This window comes from Nycticebus coucang, chromosome 16 (genome assembly GCF_027406575.1).
Source record: "Nycticebus coucang isolate mNycCou1 chromosome 16, mNycCou1.pri, whole genome shotgun sequence".
Lineage (NCBI taxonomy): Eukaryota > Metazoa > Chordata > Mammalia > Primates > Lorisidae > Nycticebus > Nycticebus coucang.
Genome location: NC_069795.1, coordinates 50,189,481 through 50,205,728, shown reverse-complemented (window position 1 = coordinate 50,205,728; position 16,248 = coordinate 50,189,481). Strand labels below are relative to the sequence as shown.

Genomic DNA, 16,248 nt, shown 5'->3' with positions numbered 1-16,248 from the left:
TGGCATCACAGCTCACAGCAACCTTAAACTCTTGGGCTTAAGCAATTCTCTTGCCTCAGCTTCCCAAGTAGTTGGGACTACAGGTGCCCACCACAATACCTGGTTATTTTTTGTTGCAGTTGCCATTGTTGTTCAGCTGGCCTGAGCTGGGCTTGAACCCGCCAGCCTCTGTGTACAGGGCTGGCGCTGCAACCACTGTGCTATGGTTTGCTTTCTTTTCACTTAGTATAATGTTGCTCAGATTCATCCATGTTTTATATCTATCAGTGGTTTTTCATTTTATTGTGTAATATTCTATTTTTTTTTTTTTGTGGTTTTTGGCTGGGGCTGGGTTTGAACCCACCACCTCCGGCATATGGGACTGGCGCCCTACTCCTTGAGCCACAGGTGCCGCCCTTATTGTGTAATATTCTATTATATGACTATAACACATTTTATTTATCTGATTCTGTGTTGATTGAGTTTTGTATTTGATTTTAATTTTCTTTTTTCGTTTGAGACAGAGTCTCACTATGTCACTCTCAGTTTTGTCACAGCTCACAGCAACCTCAAACTCTTGGGCTCAAGTGATTTTCTTGCCTCAGCCTCCCAAGTAGCTGGGATTATAGGCACCCGCCTCAACACCCGGCTATTTTGTTGTTGTTGTTGTTGCAGTTGTCATTGTTGTTTAGCTGGCCCAGGCTGAGTTCAAGTCTGCTAGCCTTCGTGCATGTGGCCAGCGCTGTAACCATTGTGCTATGGGCACTGAACCTTGGTTTTAATTTTCATTTTTTTGGTGACTAATGATGTTAAGATATTTGCAAATGCCATTGCGTATCTTTTTTTTGTGAAGTATCTGTTCACTTTTTTTGTCATTTTGAAAATAAATTTTATGGAAGAGTAATTTACATTCAAGCATTTTCATCCATTGTAAGTGTTCTGTGAGTTTTGACAAATGTATATACTTTGTGACTTCTGCTATAATAAAGATGTGTGTGTGTGTGGCCAGATAGAGAGAGAGGGAGGGAGAAAGAATTTGTGGAGTAATACCTTGGTGATATTTCGGGTTTGGTTCCAGGCTACCATTATACAGCAAATATTACAATAAAGTGAATGACATGATTGATTTTTGTTTTTCAGTGCATGTAAAAGTTTTGTTTGCACTATACTGTAATCTGCTAAGTGTGCAGTATCATTATGCCTGAAAAAATTTGCATGCCTTCTATTCTTTGTTGCTAACCATCAGCTGAGCCATCTGAGTCATCACCATTTTACTGCTGGAGACTCTTGCCTCAGACTTGATGGCTGCTGATTGATTATGGAGGTGGCTGCTGATTGATTACGGAGGTGGCTGCTGAGATTGGGGTGGCTGTGATAATTTCTTAAAGTAAGACAAAGTGAAGTTTGCCACATCAATTGACTCTTCTTTTCATGAAGTATTTTTCTATAGCCTATTTGATAGCATTTTACCCATGGTAGAACCTCTTTGAAAATTGGAACAAATTCTCTCAAACCCTGCTACTGCTTTATCTGCCAAATTTATGTAATACTCTAAATCCTTTGTTGTCATTTCGACAATGTTCACAACATCTTCACCAAGAGTAGATTCTATTTCAAGAAACCACTTTCTTTCTCCATAAGAAGCAAGTCTTCCTCTCTTCAAGTTTTATGATGACATTGCGGCAATTTGGTCATATCTTCAGGTGTAGTCATTTGTTGATGGACACTGAGACTGATTTGATAGCTTGCCAATTGTGAGTAGTGCTGAGATAATGATAAGAGTACAGATATAGAAATGATTTTTTTCTTTTTGTGACAGAGTCTTGCTTTTGACTTTTGTCATCCTTGGTATAGTGCCATGGCATCACAGCCTCAAACTCTTGGGCTCAAGTGGTTCTCTTGCCTCGGCCTCCCAAGTAGCTGGGATGACAGGTGCCCACCACAATGCCTGGCTATTTTTAGAGACAGAGGTCTTCCTCTGGGTCAGACTGCTCTCAAACCTGTGAGCTCAGGCAGTCCACCCACCTTGGCCTCCCAGAGTGCTAGGGTTACAGGCGTAGCCAGTGTGTCCTACCAGAAATGATTTCTTTTACTTGGGTAGATACTCAGTAGTGGGATTGTTGGACTGAATGATAGTTCTGTTTTTAGTTCGTTGAAAAATCTTCCTACTGTTTTCTATAGAGGTTCTACTAATTTACATTACCACCAACTGTTCCTCTTTCTCCCCATCCTTGCCGACATCTGTTGTTTTTTGTTCTTATATAAGCCATTCTTACTGGTGTAAGATGATATCTCATTTGTTTTAATTTACATTTCTCTGATGATTTGTGTGTAATGTTAAACATATTTCTATATGGCGTGATCATTTGTCTATTTTCTTTTGAAAATTGTCTATTCAGGCTGGGTGCCTCTAGCACAGTGGTTATGGAACCAGCCACATGCACCCAGGCTGGCGGGTTCAAACCCGGCCTTCAACCAGAAGAATAATTTTTTCCACCATTCGTAGGACCTCCTTGTAAGTTTGCAACATCTACAGTACTGATCAGCTCTGTCTACTCTTCCCATAAACTTTGTGCATTCTAAAATAACTGTTGTTTTTCCAAATGGAACAGGCTGTTTCTTCCTTTAACCAGTGATCAACTGTGTTTGAGGGTCAAAGAATGTCTTCAGCATTGTCACTAACCTCTTGTCATGGAATGAGAGGCGCATCATTTTTATATCACATTGATTGGCACTTAATTCATATTCTTGAAGTTTCTTCTGTTTCAGATCACTTGGAAAATCCTTCCTATAATCTGTAACTGTTCCTGTTATATGTATTTTCATTTTATGGAATTCCCGAGCAAGTTGAGGTCTTGTGTAGAGCCTGTCAATGTAGATGTGACAGGCTGAACCACTGACTCATACGTTTTTGCAAACCTTGTGCCATCACTATTTGAGACATAAATGGCAAATTAGGAAAAATAAGATTTTCTGTTGTTGTCTTGCCACAATAGGGAACATGAGAAAGCACATAACCATTTTCTGAATCACACAGGGAAAACATTTGCAGGACCCACTTAGTAGAGGCCTTTTTTGGATTGTAGCACTTGAATTGAATCCTTCCTTTGAAACCTACCTTTGAATCCTTCCTTTGAGCTCTCATCTATAGCTACATTTCTTACTGGTGCGTAAAATTCTTTCCATTTACTGTCAGTATATTCACTAACTTTTTTTTTTTTGAGACAAAGTCTCATTAGTGTCACAGCTCACAGCAACCCAGCAACCCAATCACTTGGGCTCAAGTGATTCACTTGCCTCAGCCTCCTAAGTAGCTGGGACTACAGGCGCCCGCCACAATGCCTGACTATTTTTTTGTTGCACTTGTCATTGTTGTTTAGCAGGCCAGTGCTGGGTTTGAACCTGCCAGCCCTAGTGTATGTGAGCTATAGGCACCGAGCCTTCACTAACATTTTTCGTCTTGCTCCTATGGGTATGCACATTCCCTTGTGCTGTGACAGGAGGAACTAAATGCAGCACCTCAAATATTTGGAAAAAACGAAGATAAGAGAAAACATCCTTCAGTCTAGCCAGTCTTTGATAAATAGTCAACTAATTGCACCTTCAAATTTGGAGCCATGTTCAGTATTACACCAAAGAATGCCTCCATTTCTTCTGGTGAAAATCCTTCCATGAGTGCCACATTGAGTATTTTGTTAGTGTTATCACCTTCTGTATTTCTTTCACTGCATACATATTTGTTGCGGTCCCAATTTCACCAATAAGATCATCAGAGAAGAAGAGCTGAAAATATTCAACTTCAGTTTTTGGCCAAGCATTTTGAGGACAGATGAATCCTTGTGCGACAGAGCATGGGAACTTTATAAGATAACATCACGATAAACCTTCCAGCTGCTTGTTACAGGTTGCATATTATCATCACTTTCTCTTCATCACTAGTTTCAGATTTACTAGAACTAATATCATTGCATACAGGAATTTCTTCATGTTCATTTTCATCACTAAACTCTCCTTTAACCTCACTGTCCTCAAATAGATACAACAAAAAGTGTTTTGGAGGCCAGGTAAGGTGGTTCATACCTATAGGCCCAGGAGGGTGTTTTGCTTGAACTGAGGAATTTGAGACCAGCCTTAGCAAAAGTGAGCCCCCTTCTCTAAAAATAGCTGTGTATTGTGGTTAGCACCTGTAGTCTCAACTACTCAGGAGACTAGGGCGGCGCCCCCATATGCCGAGAGTGGCGGGTTCAGGCCCAGCCCCGGCCAAACTGCAACAAAAAAATAGCCGGGCGTTGTGGCGGGCGCCTGTAGTCCCAGCTGCTCGGGAGGCTGAGGCAAGAGAATCGAGTAAGCCCAAGAGTTAGAGGTTGCTGTGAGCCATGTGACGCCACGGCACTCTACCCGAGGGTGGTACAGTGAGACTCTGTCTCTACAAAAAAAAAAAAACTACTCAGGAGACTGAGACAAGAGGATGGTTTGAGCCCAAGAGTTTGAGGTTGCTGTGAGTTGTGATGCCACAAGACTCTACAAAGTGAGCAACAAAGTGAAACTGTCTCAAAAAAAAAAAAAAAGTTGTAGATGTCTTCCAACATTTTTTTTTTTTTTTTGTAGAGACAGAGTCTCACTGTACCACCCTCGGGTAGAGTGCCGTGGTGTCACACGGCTCACAGCAACCTCTAACTCTTGGGCTTATGCGATTCTCTTGCCTCAGCCTCCCGAGCAGCTGGGACTACAGGCGCCCGCCACAACGCCCGGCTATTTTTTTTTTGTTGTTGCAGTTTGGCCGGGGCTGGGTTTGAACCCTCCACCCCTGGCATATGGGGCCGGCGCCCTACTTACTGAGCCACAGGCGCCTCCCGTCTTCCAACATTTTTGTGGAACAGGAAAATCATTATTTTGGATTATGTCATTATGTAGGATCAGGAAGGGTTAATAAGGATTGCATTGACTCAGGTTGCTTTGGGTAGTGTTGTCATTTTAATGATATTAATTTTTCTGATCCATGAATATGGGATGTTTTTCATTTGTAGTAAGTGTTTTGTAATTTTCTTTCTTTTTTTTTTTTGAGACAGTATCTCAATTACGTCACCCTTGGTAAAGTGCCGAGGCATCACAGCTCAGAGCAACTTCAAACTCTTGGGCTTAAGTGATTCTCTTGCCTCAGCCTCCCAGCTGGGACTACAGGTGCCCACCACAACGCTCAGCTATTTTTTTTTTGGTTGTAGTTGTCATTGTCGTTTGGCAGGCCTGGGCTGCATTTGAACCCACCAGCTCCTGTGTATGTGGCTGGTGCCCTAGCTGCTGAGCTATAGACGCTGAGCCTGTTTTGTAGTTTTCTTTGTAGAGATCTTTCACCTTGGTTAAATTTATTCCAGGTACCTTTTTTTTTTTTGTGGCTATTGTGAAGGTGATTGGATTCTCAGCTGGATTGTTATTGCTGTGTAGAAAAGTTACTGATTTTTTTATGTTGGTTGTGTGTTCTAAAATTTTACTGAATTCATTTTGTTTGTATATATTCTTTGAAGAAATGTCTCTTCAAGTTCTTTGCCTATTTCTTAATTTTCTTTGTCTTTTTCTTGGTAAATGGTAAGAGTTTTTTTTTTTTGGATACCATCCTTTTATCAGCTATATTGTTTGCCAACCTACTCTGCAGGTTGTTTTTTCACTTTTTAATAGAGTCGTTTGATGAATAAAGGTTTTTCATTTCAATAACATCCAATTTATTTATTTTTTCACTTTTTACTTGTGATTTTGGAGTCATATCCGTGAAACCATTGCCAATTTCAAATCATGAAAATTTTCTGCTATGTTTTCTTCTAAGCACTTTATAGATACAGCTCTTATAATTAGGCCTTTCATCCATTTAGAGTTCATTTTTCTTCATTTTTGAGACCAAGTCTCTTACTCTGTCACCTTGGGTAGAGTATGGTGACATCATGGTTGTTCACAGCAACCTGAAACTCCTGGGTTCAAGTGATCCTCTTGCCTCAGCTACCTGAGTAGCTGGGACTACAGGCATGTGCCACCACACCTGGCTAGTTTTTCTGTTTTTCTGCTCTTGCTCAGGCTGATCTTGAACTCCTAAGCTCGAGCAATCCGCCTCCTTGGTCTTTAGGTGCTAGGATTATAGGCATGAGCCACCATGCCTGGGATTTTTTAGAGTTTTTTTATTTTTATTTTTTATTTTTTTGAGACAGAGTCTCACTTTTTCGCTCTTGGTAGAGTGCTGCAGCATCATAGGCTCAAGAGATTCTCTTGCCTTAGCCTTCCAAGTAGCTGGGACTACAGGGGCCTTCCACAATGCCCGGCTATTTTTAGAGATGAGGTCTTACTCTGGCTTGGGCTAGTGTTGAACCTGTGAACTCAGGCATTCCACCAGCTGCAGCCTCCCATGTGCTAGGATTACAGGCATGAGCCATTGTGCCCGGCCTAGAGTTTATTTTTAAATATGATATGTGGCAAGTCCATCCTTGTACTTTCTCATGTGGGTATTCAGTTGTTCTATTAAATAGAATCATTTATTAAAGGTTTACTCTTTTCTCAGCAATGGTTTTGGCATCTTTGTTGAAAATAAATTGACCATCAATACTTGAATTTATTTTTAGACAGTTTTATTACATTGATCTATATGTCTATCTTTTTTCCAATACCACAATGTTTTGATTACCTTAGCTTCTTAATGAGTTTTGAAACTGTGAAATGTAAGTCTTATGAGTTTGTTCTTTTTTTTTTTGGAGACAGAGTCTCACTATGTTGCCCTAGGTAGAGTGCTGTGGCTTCACAGCTCACAGTAACCTCCAACTCCTGGGCTTAAGCAATTCTCTTACCTCAGCCTTCCAAGTAGCTGGGACTACAGGTGCCTGCCACAACACCCAGCTGTTTTTTGTTGTCGTTGTTGTTGTCATTGTTGTTTAGCAGGCCTGAGCTGGGTTTGAACCCATCAGCCCCGGTGCATGTTGCTGGCACCCTAACTGCTGAGCCATGGATACTGAGCCTTTGTTCTTATTTTTGAGGATTGCTTTAGCTAGTCTGAGTCTCTTTTTTTCAATACATAAACTTGTAATGTCTTTCCAATTATTTAGAGTTTCTTCAATTTCTTAGATTATGTTTTGAAGGGGGGTGGATTGCCTGAGCTCAAAACTCAGAAATTTCTTTCAATTTCTTAGATTATGTATAGAAGTTTTACACTGTGTGGATTAAATTGATTGTTGGGTATTTTATTCTTACTGAATAAAATAAGAATTGTAAATAGAATTAGAAAAACTTCTTTTTAGATTTTTAATTGCTATCATATAGGAATAATATTGATTTTTTGCCAGTTGATATTGTATCCTATAGCTTTGGTGATGTAGTTTATTAACTTTAATTTATTTTTTTTGAAGGGGGAATCATTAGGATTTTCTATATGTAAGATCCATGCTGTATGTGAAGTAGAGGTAGTTGTATTTTCTTTCCAATTTGGTTGTTTTTTATTTTACTTCCCCCCCATAGTATGTGGGCTAGAACTTCCAATTCTATAAGTGGCAAAAATTGGCTTCCTTATCTTTTTCGGTAGAGTACTATGGCATCATAGCTCACAGCAACCTCCAGCTCTTGGGCTTAGGCAATTCTCTTGCCTCAGCCTGCTGAGTAGCTGAGTCTACAGGTGCCCACCATACTGCCCAGCTATATTTTTTGTTGCAGTTTCGCCGGGACTGGGTTTGAACCCGCCACCATTGGTATGTGGGGCCAGCGCCCTACCCAGTGAGCCACACGTGCTGCCCAGCTTCCTTGTCTTGTTCCTTATCCTAGAAGAAAAGCTTTTAGTGTTTCATCTAAACACAAGAGTGTTTTGGAGTGTCATAGTATCATAATTAAAAACTATGAAATTAGGGCCGGGTGTGGTGGCTCACGCCTGTAATCCTAGCCATCTAGGAAGTCGAGGTGGGTGCATTGCCTGAGCTCATGGGTTCAATACCACCCTGTCTCTAAAAACAGCCAGGCATTGTGGTGGGTACCTGTAGTCCCAGCTACTTGGGAGGCTGAGGCAATAGAATTGCTTGAGCCCAAGAGTTGGAGGTTGCTGTGAGCTGTGACAGCATGGCACTCTACCAAGGGTGACATAGTGAGACTGTCTCAAAAAACAAAAACAAAAACTGTGATATTAGTATGTGTGTTTTAAACATATGCCCTTTATCCTGAGAGGATATGAAGTAGAGGTAGTTGTATTTTCTTTTCAATTTGGTTGTTTTCTAATCCTAGTTACTTGAGTATTCAAATAACTTTCTAATCCCAGTTGTTGAGTGTTCTTTTTTTTTTCTCTTTGGAATTCTTCATTTAGGTTTTCACAAAATACAAAGCTCAAACATAATCATCTATGTCCACCACAAAATAGAATCTAATAAGTGGTTAGCACACAAACATAGTGATCTTTTTTATTTTTAAAAATATAAATAACAGGGCGGCACCTGTCGCTCAGTCGGTAAGGCGCCGGCCCCATATACCGAGGGTGGTGGGTTCAAGCCCGGCCCTGGCCAAACTGCAACCAAAATAGCCGGGTGTTGTGGTGGGCGCCTGTAGTCCCAGCTACTCGGGAGGCTGAGGCAAGAGAATCGCTTAAGCCCAGGAGTTGGAGGTTGCTGTGAGCTGTGTGAGGCCATGGCACTCTACCAAGGGCCATAAAGTGAGACTGTCTCTACAAAAAAAAAAAAAGTATATATATATATATATATATATATATATATAACAAATGTTCAAGGTTTTACAATTTTCTCCTGTGTGTGTGTCTTTAAGGCTTTATGTATTGAGTGTTTTTATTTTCATTTTTACTTATGTATTTTTTTGAGCCTTTTCATTAGTGTTTTTTTCTGTTGTAAAGCTATTATTCCCCATTATCTTTTAGGATCTGTATAATTTTAGCCTATACATTTAGTATAATTCCCCCCCCCCACATATCATAAACAATGACTTTATCTCAAACCATACCACAATGAATTTATCTGAAGTAGAGAGTTTGAGATGCAACGTTCCAACTCTGTGGTAGAAGGTCAATCATTGGTGCTTTGAATTTTCCTTGATATAATTTGCTTCTTAGTAAAACTTATAGGTAGGAATCGGCTATCCTAGAAAACCTGGAATGCCTTTGAACCTTATACAAATACTTGCATGTAGAAGTGACATAAATCAACTCAGATGCCCCAAAGGGGTTATTCTCCTTGTCTTTCTCTATTTTCAAAAGGTTTGTCATCCATTTTTTCTTTTCTTTTTGAGACATAGTCTCATTCTGTAGTCCTCCGTAGAGTGCCACAGTATCAGCCTAGCTTACAGCAACCTCAGTCTCTTGGGTTCAAGCTATCCTCTTTCCTCAGCCTCCTGAGTAGCTGGGACTACAGGCATCTACCACAGATGCCAGCTAGTTTTTCTATTTTTAGTAGAGACAAGGTCTTACTCTTGCTCAAGCTGGTCTGGAACTCCTGAGCGATCCACTCACCTTGGCCTCCCAGAGTGCTAGGATTACAGGCCTGAGCCACTGTGCCCAGTCCATTTAAATAACTTTTAAATAATTGTATTTTTAAGTATACAATTCATTGCCACTAAGCATATTCAAATTACTGTGCAACCATCAACACTATCTATCAGCAGAACTTTTTTATCATCTTGAATTGAAATTCTATACACAAAAGTTAGTTTTAGTTTCAAAAAAAGAAAAAGAAAGGCTCGGTGCCTGTAGCTCAGTGGCCAGGGTGACAGCCACATACACCTAAGCTGGTGGGTTCAAATCTAGCCTGGGCTGACTAAAACCAAAAAATAGCCAGGCTTTGTGGCAGGTGCCTGTAGTCTCATCTACTTGGGAGGCTGAGGCAAGAGAATTGCTTAAGCCCAAGAGTTTGAGATTGCTGTGAACTGTGACACCACAGCACTCTACTGAAGGCAACATAGTGAGACTCTTATCTCACTAAAAAAAAAAAAAAAAAAGAAAAGAAAAACATTAATTACTCAATTTGATACTCACAAATCTGAATTGTAGTATGAAAAACAGCTTAATCTTGGGGCTCTTCTGTTCTTGTCATCCTATATTTTTCTTCTATGGATCTATTTTTGTTGTAGCTGGAGGCTGCTATTTTAATTATTTTTTTGAGATAGAGTCTCACTTGGTCACCCTTGGTAGAATGCCATGGTGTCATAGTGCATAGCAACATCAAATTTTTGGGCTCAAGAGATCCTTTTGCCTCATCCTTCCAAGTAACTGGGACTACAGGTACCCACCACAGCACCTGGCTATTTTTTAAGAGATGGGGTCTTGCCCTTGCTCAGGTTGTTCTCAAACTTGTGAGCTCAGGCAACACACCCGCCTTGGCCTCCTAGAGTGCTGGGATTACAGGTGTGAGCCACTGTGCCCGGCCCAGAGGCTGCTACTTTAGTATTGACTTATCTTACTAATATAAAACTTAATTTATATCCTGCCTTTTTTCAAAAAGAAGTTGAGGAAGTGGCTTGCAGCAAAGGGTGTATGCAAAAAGTTAATAAAGTAAAAAAAAAAAAAAAGTAATTTCAAAGAAAGAGGAAAATATATCTTTAACTGTGAACATTATCTTCTCTAAAAATTGTTTTGTTCAGTCAAGTTTAAAACAATATACTGCCTTTTATTTTTCAAGGCAGGGTCTCTGTCACCTGGGCTAGAGGGTAGTGATGTTTTCACAGCTCACTGCAACTTAAGCTTCTCGGCTGAAGTAATTCTTCTGTTTTAGCTTCCTGAGTAGGTATGTGTGCCACCATGCCCAGCTAATTTTTTGTTTTCTATTTTTCTTTTGTAATAATGGGATCTAGCGGTTACTTAGGCTGTCAAACTTCTGGCTTCAAGCAGTCCTCCTGTGTTGGCCTCTCAAAGTGCTAGGATTGCAGGTGTGATCCACTGTGCATGGCCCCAGATTTGTTGCTTTTTAAAAAAAATTATAGGGGCGGCGCCTGTGGCTCAGTCGGTAAGGCGCTGGCCCCATATACGGAGGGTGGCGGGTTCAAACCCGGCCCCGGCCAAACTGCAACCAAAAAATAGCCGGGCATTGTGGCGGGCGCCTGTAGTCCCAGCTACTTGGGAGGCTGAGGCCAGAGAGTCGCTTAAGCCCAGGAGTTGAAGGTTGCTGTGAGCTGTGTGAGGCCACGGCACTCTACCGAGGGCCATAAAAGTGAGACTCTTGTCTCTACAAAAAAAAAAAAAAAAAAAAAAAAAAAATTATAAAAGTGACACATGATTGTTACAAGAAATATAAACTGTAAAGAAGTGTGTAGTATCTCACTCCATTCTCCTCATATACTTGTCATTCACCTGGAGTCAGTGCTCATTACAATTTAGTGCTTAGTTCTTCTTCTTTTTTTTTTTTCAGTAGCAGGATTTCAGGCCCTTTATTCACAGCAGGTATTTTTGGTTGGGGGTGGGGGGCTGCCTTTGAAACCTGTTATATCAGGAAGCCAACTCCTGCTCACGCCCTGACTCTCCTACCATGGCAACCAGCAACATCATTTCCATTTGCCATTTATGAGGCTCTCAATAAATCCTGCCCTCAGGTTTTATTTTTTTTTTTGATTTTGGCCGGGGCTAGTTTTGAACCCACCACCTCTGGCATATGGGACCGGCGCCCTACTCCTTGAGCCACAGGCGCCACCCTGCCCTCAGGTTTTAGGTAGTCTGGTCACAGTCAGCTTGAGAGAGACATTTAGGGGCTAAACCCTGCAGCATAATGACTGGACCCATCAAAGGAGGTTTTATAGTTGGGTAGTAATAGTGGTGAATTCATTTTATTATAAAAACGCCTCAATCTTTTTTGTTCCTCATATAACTTATAAATAGAACAAATTATTTCCTATTATCATATATTTGCAATGTAATCAAGACTGGCCATATGGGAAAAAATCTGCTGTTTTCATCAAGAGTTTCCCTCTATCAAGGACCATACCATTCCTCAAGTTTTACAATTTCTCTAGTTTTTGTTGTATAAAATCACTCTGTGGTGACAATCACGTGGATCGCCTTCCAGGTCATCAGTATTGATCTCTGGGCCTGGCCTACTGGACACTGCGTTTTTGAGGGGCAAGAGTTATTATTCCCGCCTTCCATGATCAATAATGAAACTGTTACTCTGCAAGAATTTTGGTAAGAAATAGTTTGTCAAAGAGTACTTCTTAAAACCCTGAGCCTCTGCATCAACCATTTATTATTTTTTTAGCCAAGCAACTGGCAGACTTAATATGTCTCTTTAGCTCTTTTCTCTATTTCACTCAAAGAAAAGATGGAGTAACACTTTTAAAATCCTGCCAGATATTTTATAACCATTGTAGATGGTTATGCAGGGTCCCACTGAAGTATCAGAATCTCATGCAAAACTCTAACAAATGAACACCTCATGACATCAGGCTATTCTGTTATTTTCTGTATTTTAACTAAGTTATAACACAGGAAAGTGGTGGTCATTACTTTTCATTGACTTTCGCATCTGACCTCAGGAACTTTAATTCTGAGTTTTGGCACAAAGCAGTGACAGATATTTGTTAATAAACAATTTTTAAATGTTTTTAGCCATTTTGAAAAGTATTGCCAACACACTGTCTTGTGTTAGCTGCGGTCACTTTGTGTTGAGAACCGAAGAACCCTAAACTCTACCCATGTCTCACTTCACCAGGGCTAACTACGACGGAAGGATTTACTGTTTAATTAAAAAAATTATACAGCCTTTTACCAAAGAGCAACTACTATAACAGGAATGGCAGGAAAAAAATGACTTCACAAAAATACACTAAAAAATTTGACAATTTTTTTTTGTAGGAACTGCCAAAGTTTTAGTGTTTAATAATTAATAGCTTAACTGACCAAGGTCCAAGATATAAAGATACCATGTTCAAGCAACTAGGGGGTAAATCACTCTAAAAACTAACCATATAGTATGTGATAAGAACACACATTTTATAATATAAAACCTGTCTACACATAGTAGTTAGTTGCAAAAAGCCATTCAATCTTCTCTTGGCTTGGAAAAAAGGTGTTCCAGATTTCAGTGTAAATTAGCAACCTTCAACTCTTTTGTGAAGCGGGTATCTTGCTTTCACCTTCCAGCTCTTCCACTCCAGCCTGTGTCATGAGGTCTGCGATGTTTTTCTCCAGATCATCAATGCGACTACTCATATCATCATTTCTTCCAATGATCTGGTCAGACATGGTCTGAAATTTATCTTGCATCTGCTGCAGGAGGGTCTGCACCACCGAGGCCAGATACTGCACGGTCTTGGGGTCAGTCTCGGCCATCTCCCCGGTTCCTAGCTTGGCGGCCAGTTTTTTTTTTTTTTTTGAGACATAGTCTCACTGTGTCACCCTTGGTAGTGTGCCATGGTATCACAGCTCACAGCAATCTCAAACTCTTGGGCTTAAGCCTCCCAAGTAGCTGGGACTATAGGCGTCTGCCCCAATGCTCAGCTGCTTTTTCGTTGTAGTTGTCATTGTTGTTTAGCAGGCCCAGGCCAGATTCAAACCTGCCTGCCTGGGTGTATGTGGCTGGCGCCCTAACCATGAGCTACTGGTGCCAAGCTGTTTAGTTCTTCTTGATTCCCTTGCCCCGTTCATCTAGTAGTTCCACAGGAATTGGTAAACAGGTGGGTGCAGTGGCTCAGGCCTTTAATCCTGGCGCTCTGGTAGGCTGACGTGAGGGGATTGTTTGAGCTTTGGCGTTCAAAACCAGCCTGAGCAAGAACAAGACCTTCTCTTTACTAAAAACAGAAAAAATTAGCTGGGCGTTGTGGTGGGTGCCTGTAGTCCCAGCTACTTGGGAAGCTGAAGCAAGAGGATCACTTAAGCACAGGAGTTTAAGGTTGCTTTGAGCTGTGATGCTATGGCACTTTACCCACGGCAACAAAGTGAGACTCAGTCTCAAAAGAAAAAACAAAAAAGAAATTGGTAAACAGAAAATTTTAGCATTTGTAAGTAATTTTTGTGTTGGCATTATATGTTGCTTACTTTGGAAATCAGATGAATAGTCAGCAGACTTGAAATTTTGACATAAATGTTAAATCCTGACCAGTAATCTCAATTAGTTGGAAAATTATCATTCTTCTATATTGCAGTAAGCTGTAACAGAGATAAGCTGATGTGACCAAAGTCAGTAATTTCCTTAGGAGGTGGCTTTAACTTTTTTTAAATATCCAATAAGGTGCTGACTTGAGTTCTGGAACACCACAATTGCATGCAGAGTCGATTATGTCCAAGAAATTTATTTAGTTTTTTTTTTTTTAGACAGAGACTCACTGTGTTGCCCTTGGTAGAGCGCTGTGATGTCATAGCTCGCAGCAACCTCAAACCGTTGGACTTAAGCGATTCTCTTGTCTGAGCCACCCAAGTAGCTAGGACAACAGGCACCCGCCATAACACTGAGCTATTTTCTTGTTGCCCTTGTTTTAGCTGTCCAGGTTTGAATCTGCCACCCTTGGTGTGTGTGGCTGGCGCCATAGCCACCGTGCTACAGGCACTGAGCCCATTTAGTTTTTTTTTTTTTTTTGCGGTTTTTGGCTGGGGCTGGGCTTGAACCCATCACCTCCAGCATACCGGACCAGCGCCCTACTCCTTTGAGCCACAGGCACTGCCCCTGTTTAATTTTTTTAAGATGAGAATCTCACTGTGTTGCCCAGGCTAGAGTGCAGTGGCACAATTATAACTCATTGCAGCTTTAAACTACTGGGCTCAAGACATCCTCTCACCTCAGCCTCAAGAATAGCTGGGACTATTCACAAGGTGCATGCTACCATGTCTGGCTAATGTCCAAGAAAATTTACATTAACTCTTTTAATAGTTATCTCTAGTTAACTGCTTTGGTTGTCAAAAATTTTTGTCGAGTTCCTATAGAATACTTAATTTTACTTATCACAGTCTTTGTTTCTTGGGGACAGGGGACAGAGTCTCATTTTGTGACCCTTAGTAGAGTGCCATGGCGTCAACCTCAAACTCTTGAGCTCAAGTGATTCTCTTGCCTCCATCTCCTAAGTAGCTGGGACTACAGGTGCCTGCTACAATGCCCAGCTGTTTTTTTTTTTTTTTTTTTTTTTTAGAGATGAGGTCTCACTTTGGCTTAGGCTGGTTTCAAACCTGTGAGCTCAGGCAATCCACCTATCTCGACCTCCCAGAGTACTGGGATTACAGGCGTGAGCTGTGTGATCAGATAGCTTTCAAAATATGTAGAATAAAGTCCTATTCATAACCAAATTGTGGGAGAATTCTTTGTTACCTGATTTTTAATTAATTAATTAATTAATTATTTTTGGAGAAAGAGTCTCACTGTGTTGCCCTCTGTAGAGTGCTGTGGCATCACAGCTCACAACAACCTCAAACTCTTGGGCTTTCCCAAATAGCTGGGACTACAGGTACCCACCACAACGTCCAGCTATTTTATTTATTTATTTTTTTTGGTTGCAGTTGTCATTGTTGTTTAGCAGGCCTGGGCTAGGCTCGAACCCACCAGCCTCAGTCTATGTGGCCGGCACCCTACTCACTGAGCTATGGGCACCAAGTCAATTTCTTTTTTTTTTTTTTTTTTTGGTAGAGACAGAGTCTCACTTTATGGCCTTGGTAGAGTGCCGTGGCCTCACACAGCTCACAGCAACCTCCAACTCCTGGGCTCAAGCGATTCTCCTGCCTCAGCCTCCCGAGTAGCTGGGACTACAAGCGCCCGCCACAACGCCCGGCTATTTTTTGGTTGCAGTTTGGCCGGGGCCGGGTTTGAACCCACCACCATCGGTATATGGGGCCGGAGCCCTACCGACTGAGCCACAGGCGCCGCCCCCAAGTCAATTTCTTAATAGAGAAATTTCTTTTAGAGATAGCTTATAATAGGTTAATAATCTAGCGCTCGCTTGGACAGAACATATACTAAAATTGGAATAATACAGAGAATATTAGTGTGGCCCCTGCTTGAGGATTGCACGCTAATTTGTGAAGTGTTCCATATTTTTGTCCTCACCTAATGTGCATAATACAATGGTACATTCAAAACCATTAAGAAAAGAGTATAATTGTCTTATCATAACAAATAAGTAAGCAAGGTGATGGATGTGTTAATCAGTTTGATATAAGCATTTGAAATTGTATATCAATCAGTACACTGTATCCTATAAATGCATCAGTGTATACAGTTATGATTTAATAAAAGGTTTATAGTCTAAATGAATTGCGAATTGTTACTATGAAAAATACAAATTATTATCTAGTCTGAAATTATAATCCCATTTAAAAATATGTAAATATTGGGCAGCACCTGTGGC

General features: G+C 40.8%; 2 protein-coding genes and 1 non-coding gene across 8 annotated transcripts in view; 2 read left to right on the top strand and 1 right to left on the bottom strand.

The window, feature by feature from the left end:
• SENP7 (SUMO specific peptidase 7) overlaps positions 1-16,248 on the top strand; it is a 183,558-nt gene that overhangs the window by 39,187 nt on the left and 128,123 nt on the right. The window lies entirely within an intron of this gene.
• On the bottom strand, positions 13,019-13,249 carry LOC128567909 (heat shock factor-binding protein 1-like). The gene has a single exon (XM_053565523.1). The coding sequence runs from the start codon at positions 13,247-13,249 to the stop codon at positions 13,019-13,021; it is 231 nt and encodes a 76-aa protein (XP_053421498.1).
• LOC128568235 (U6 spliceosomal RNA) lies at positions 15,835-15,939 on the top strand. Its single transcript, XR_008375056.1, has one exon. It is a non-coding gene; the product is annotated as a U6 spliceosomal RNA (small nuclear RNA).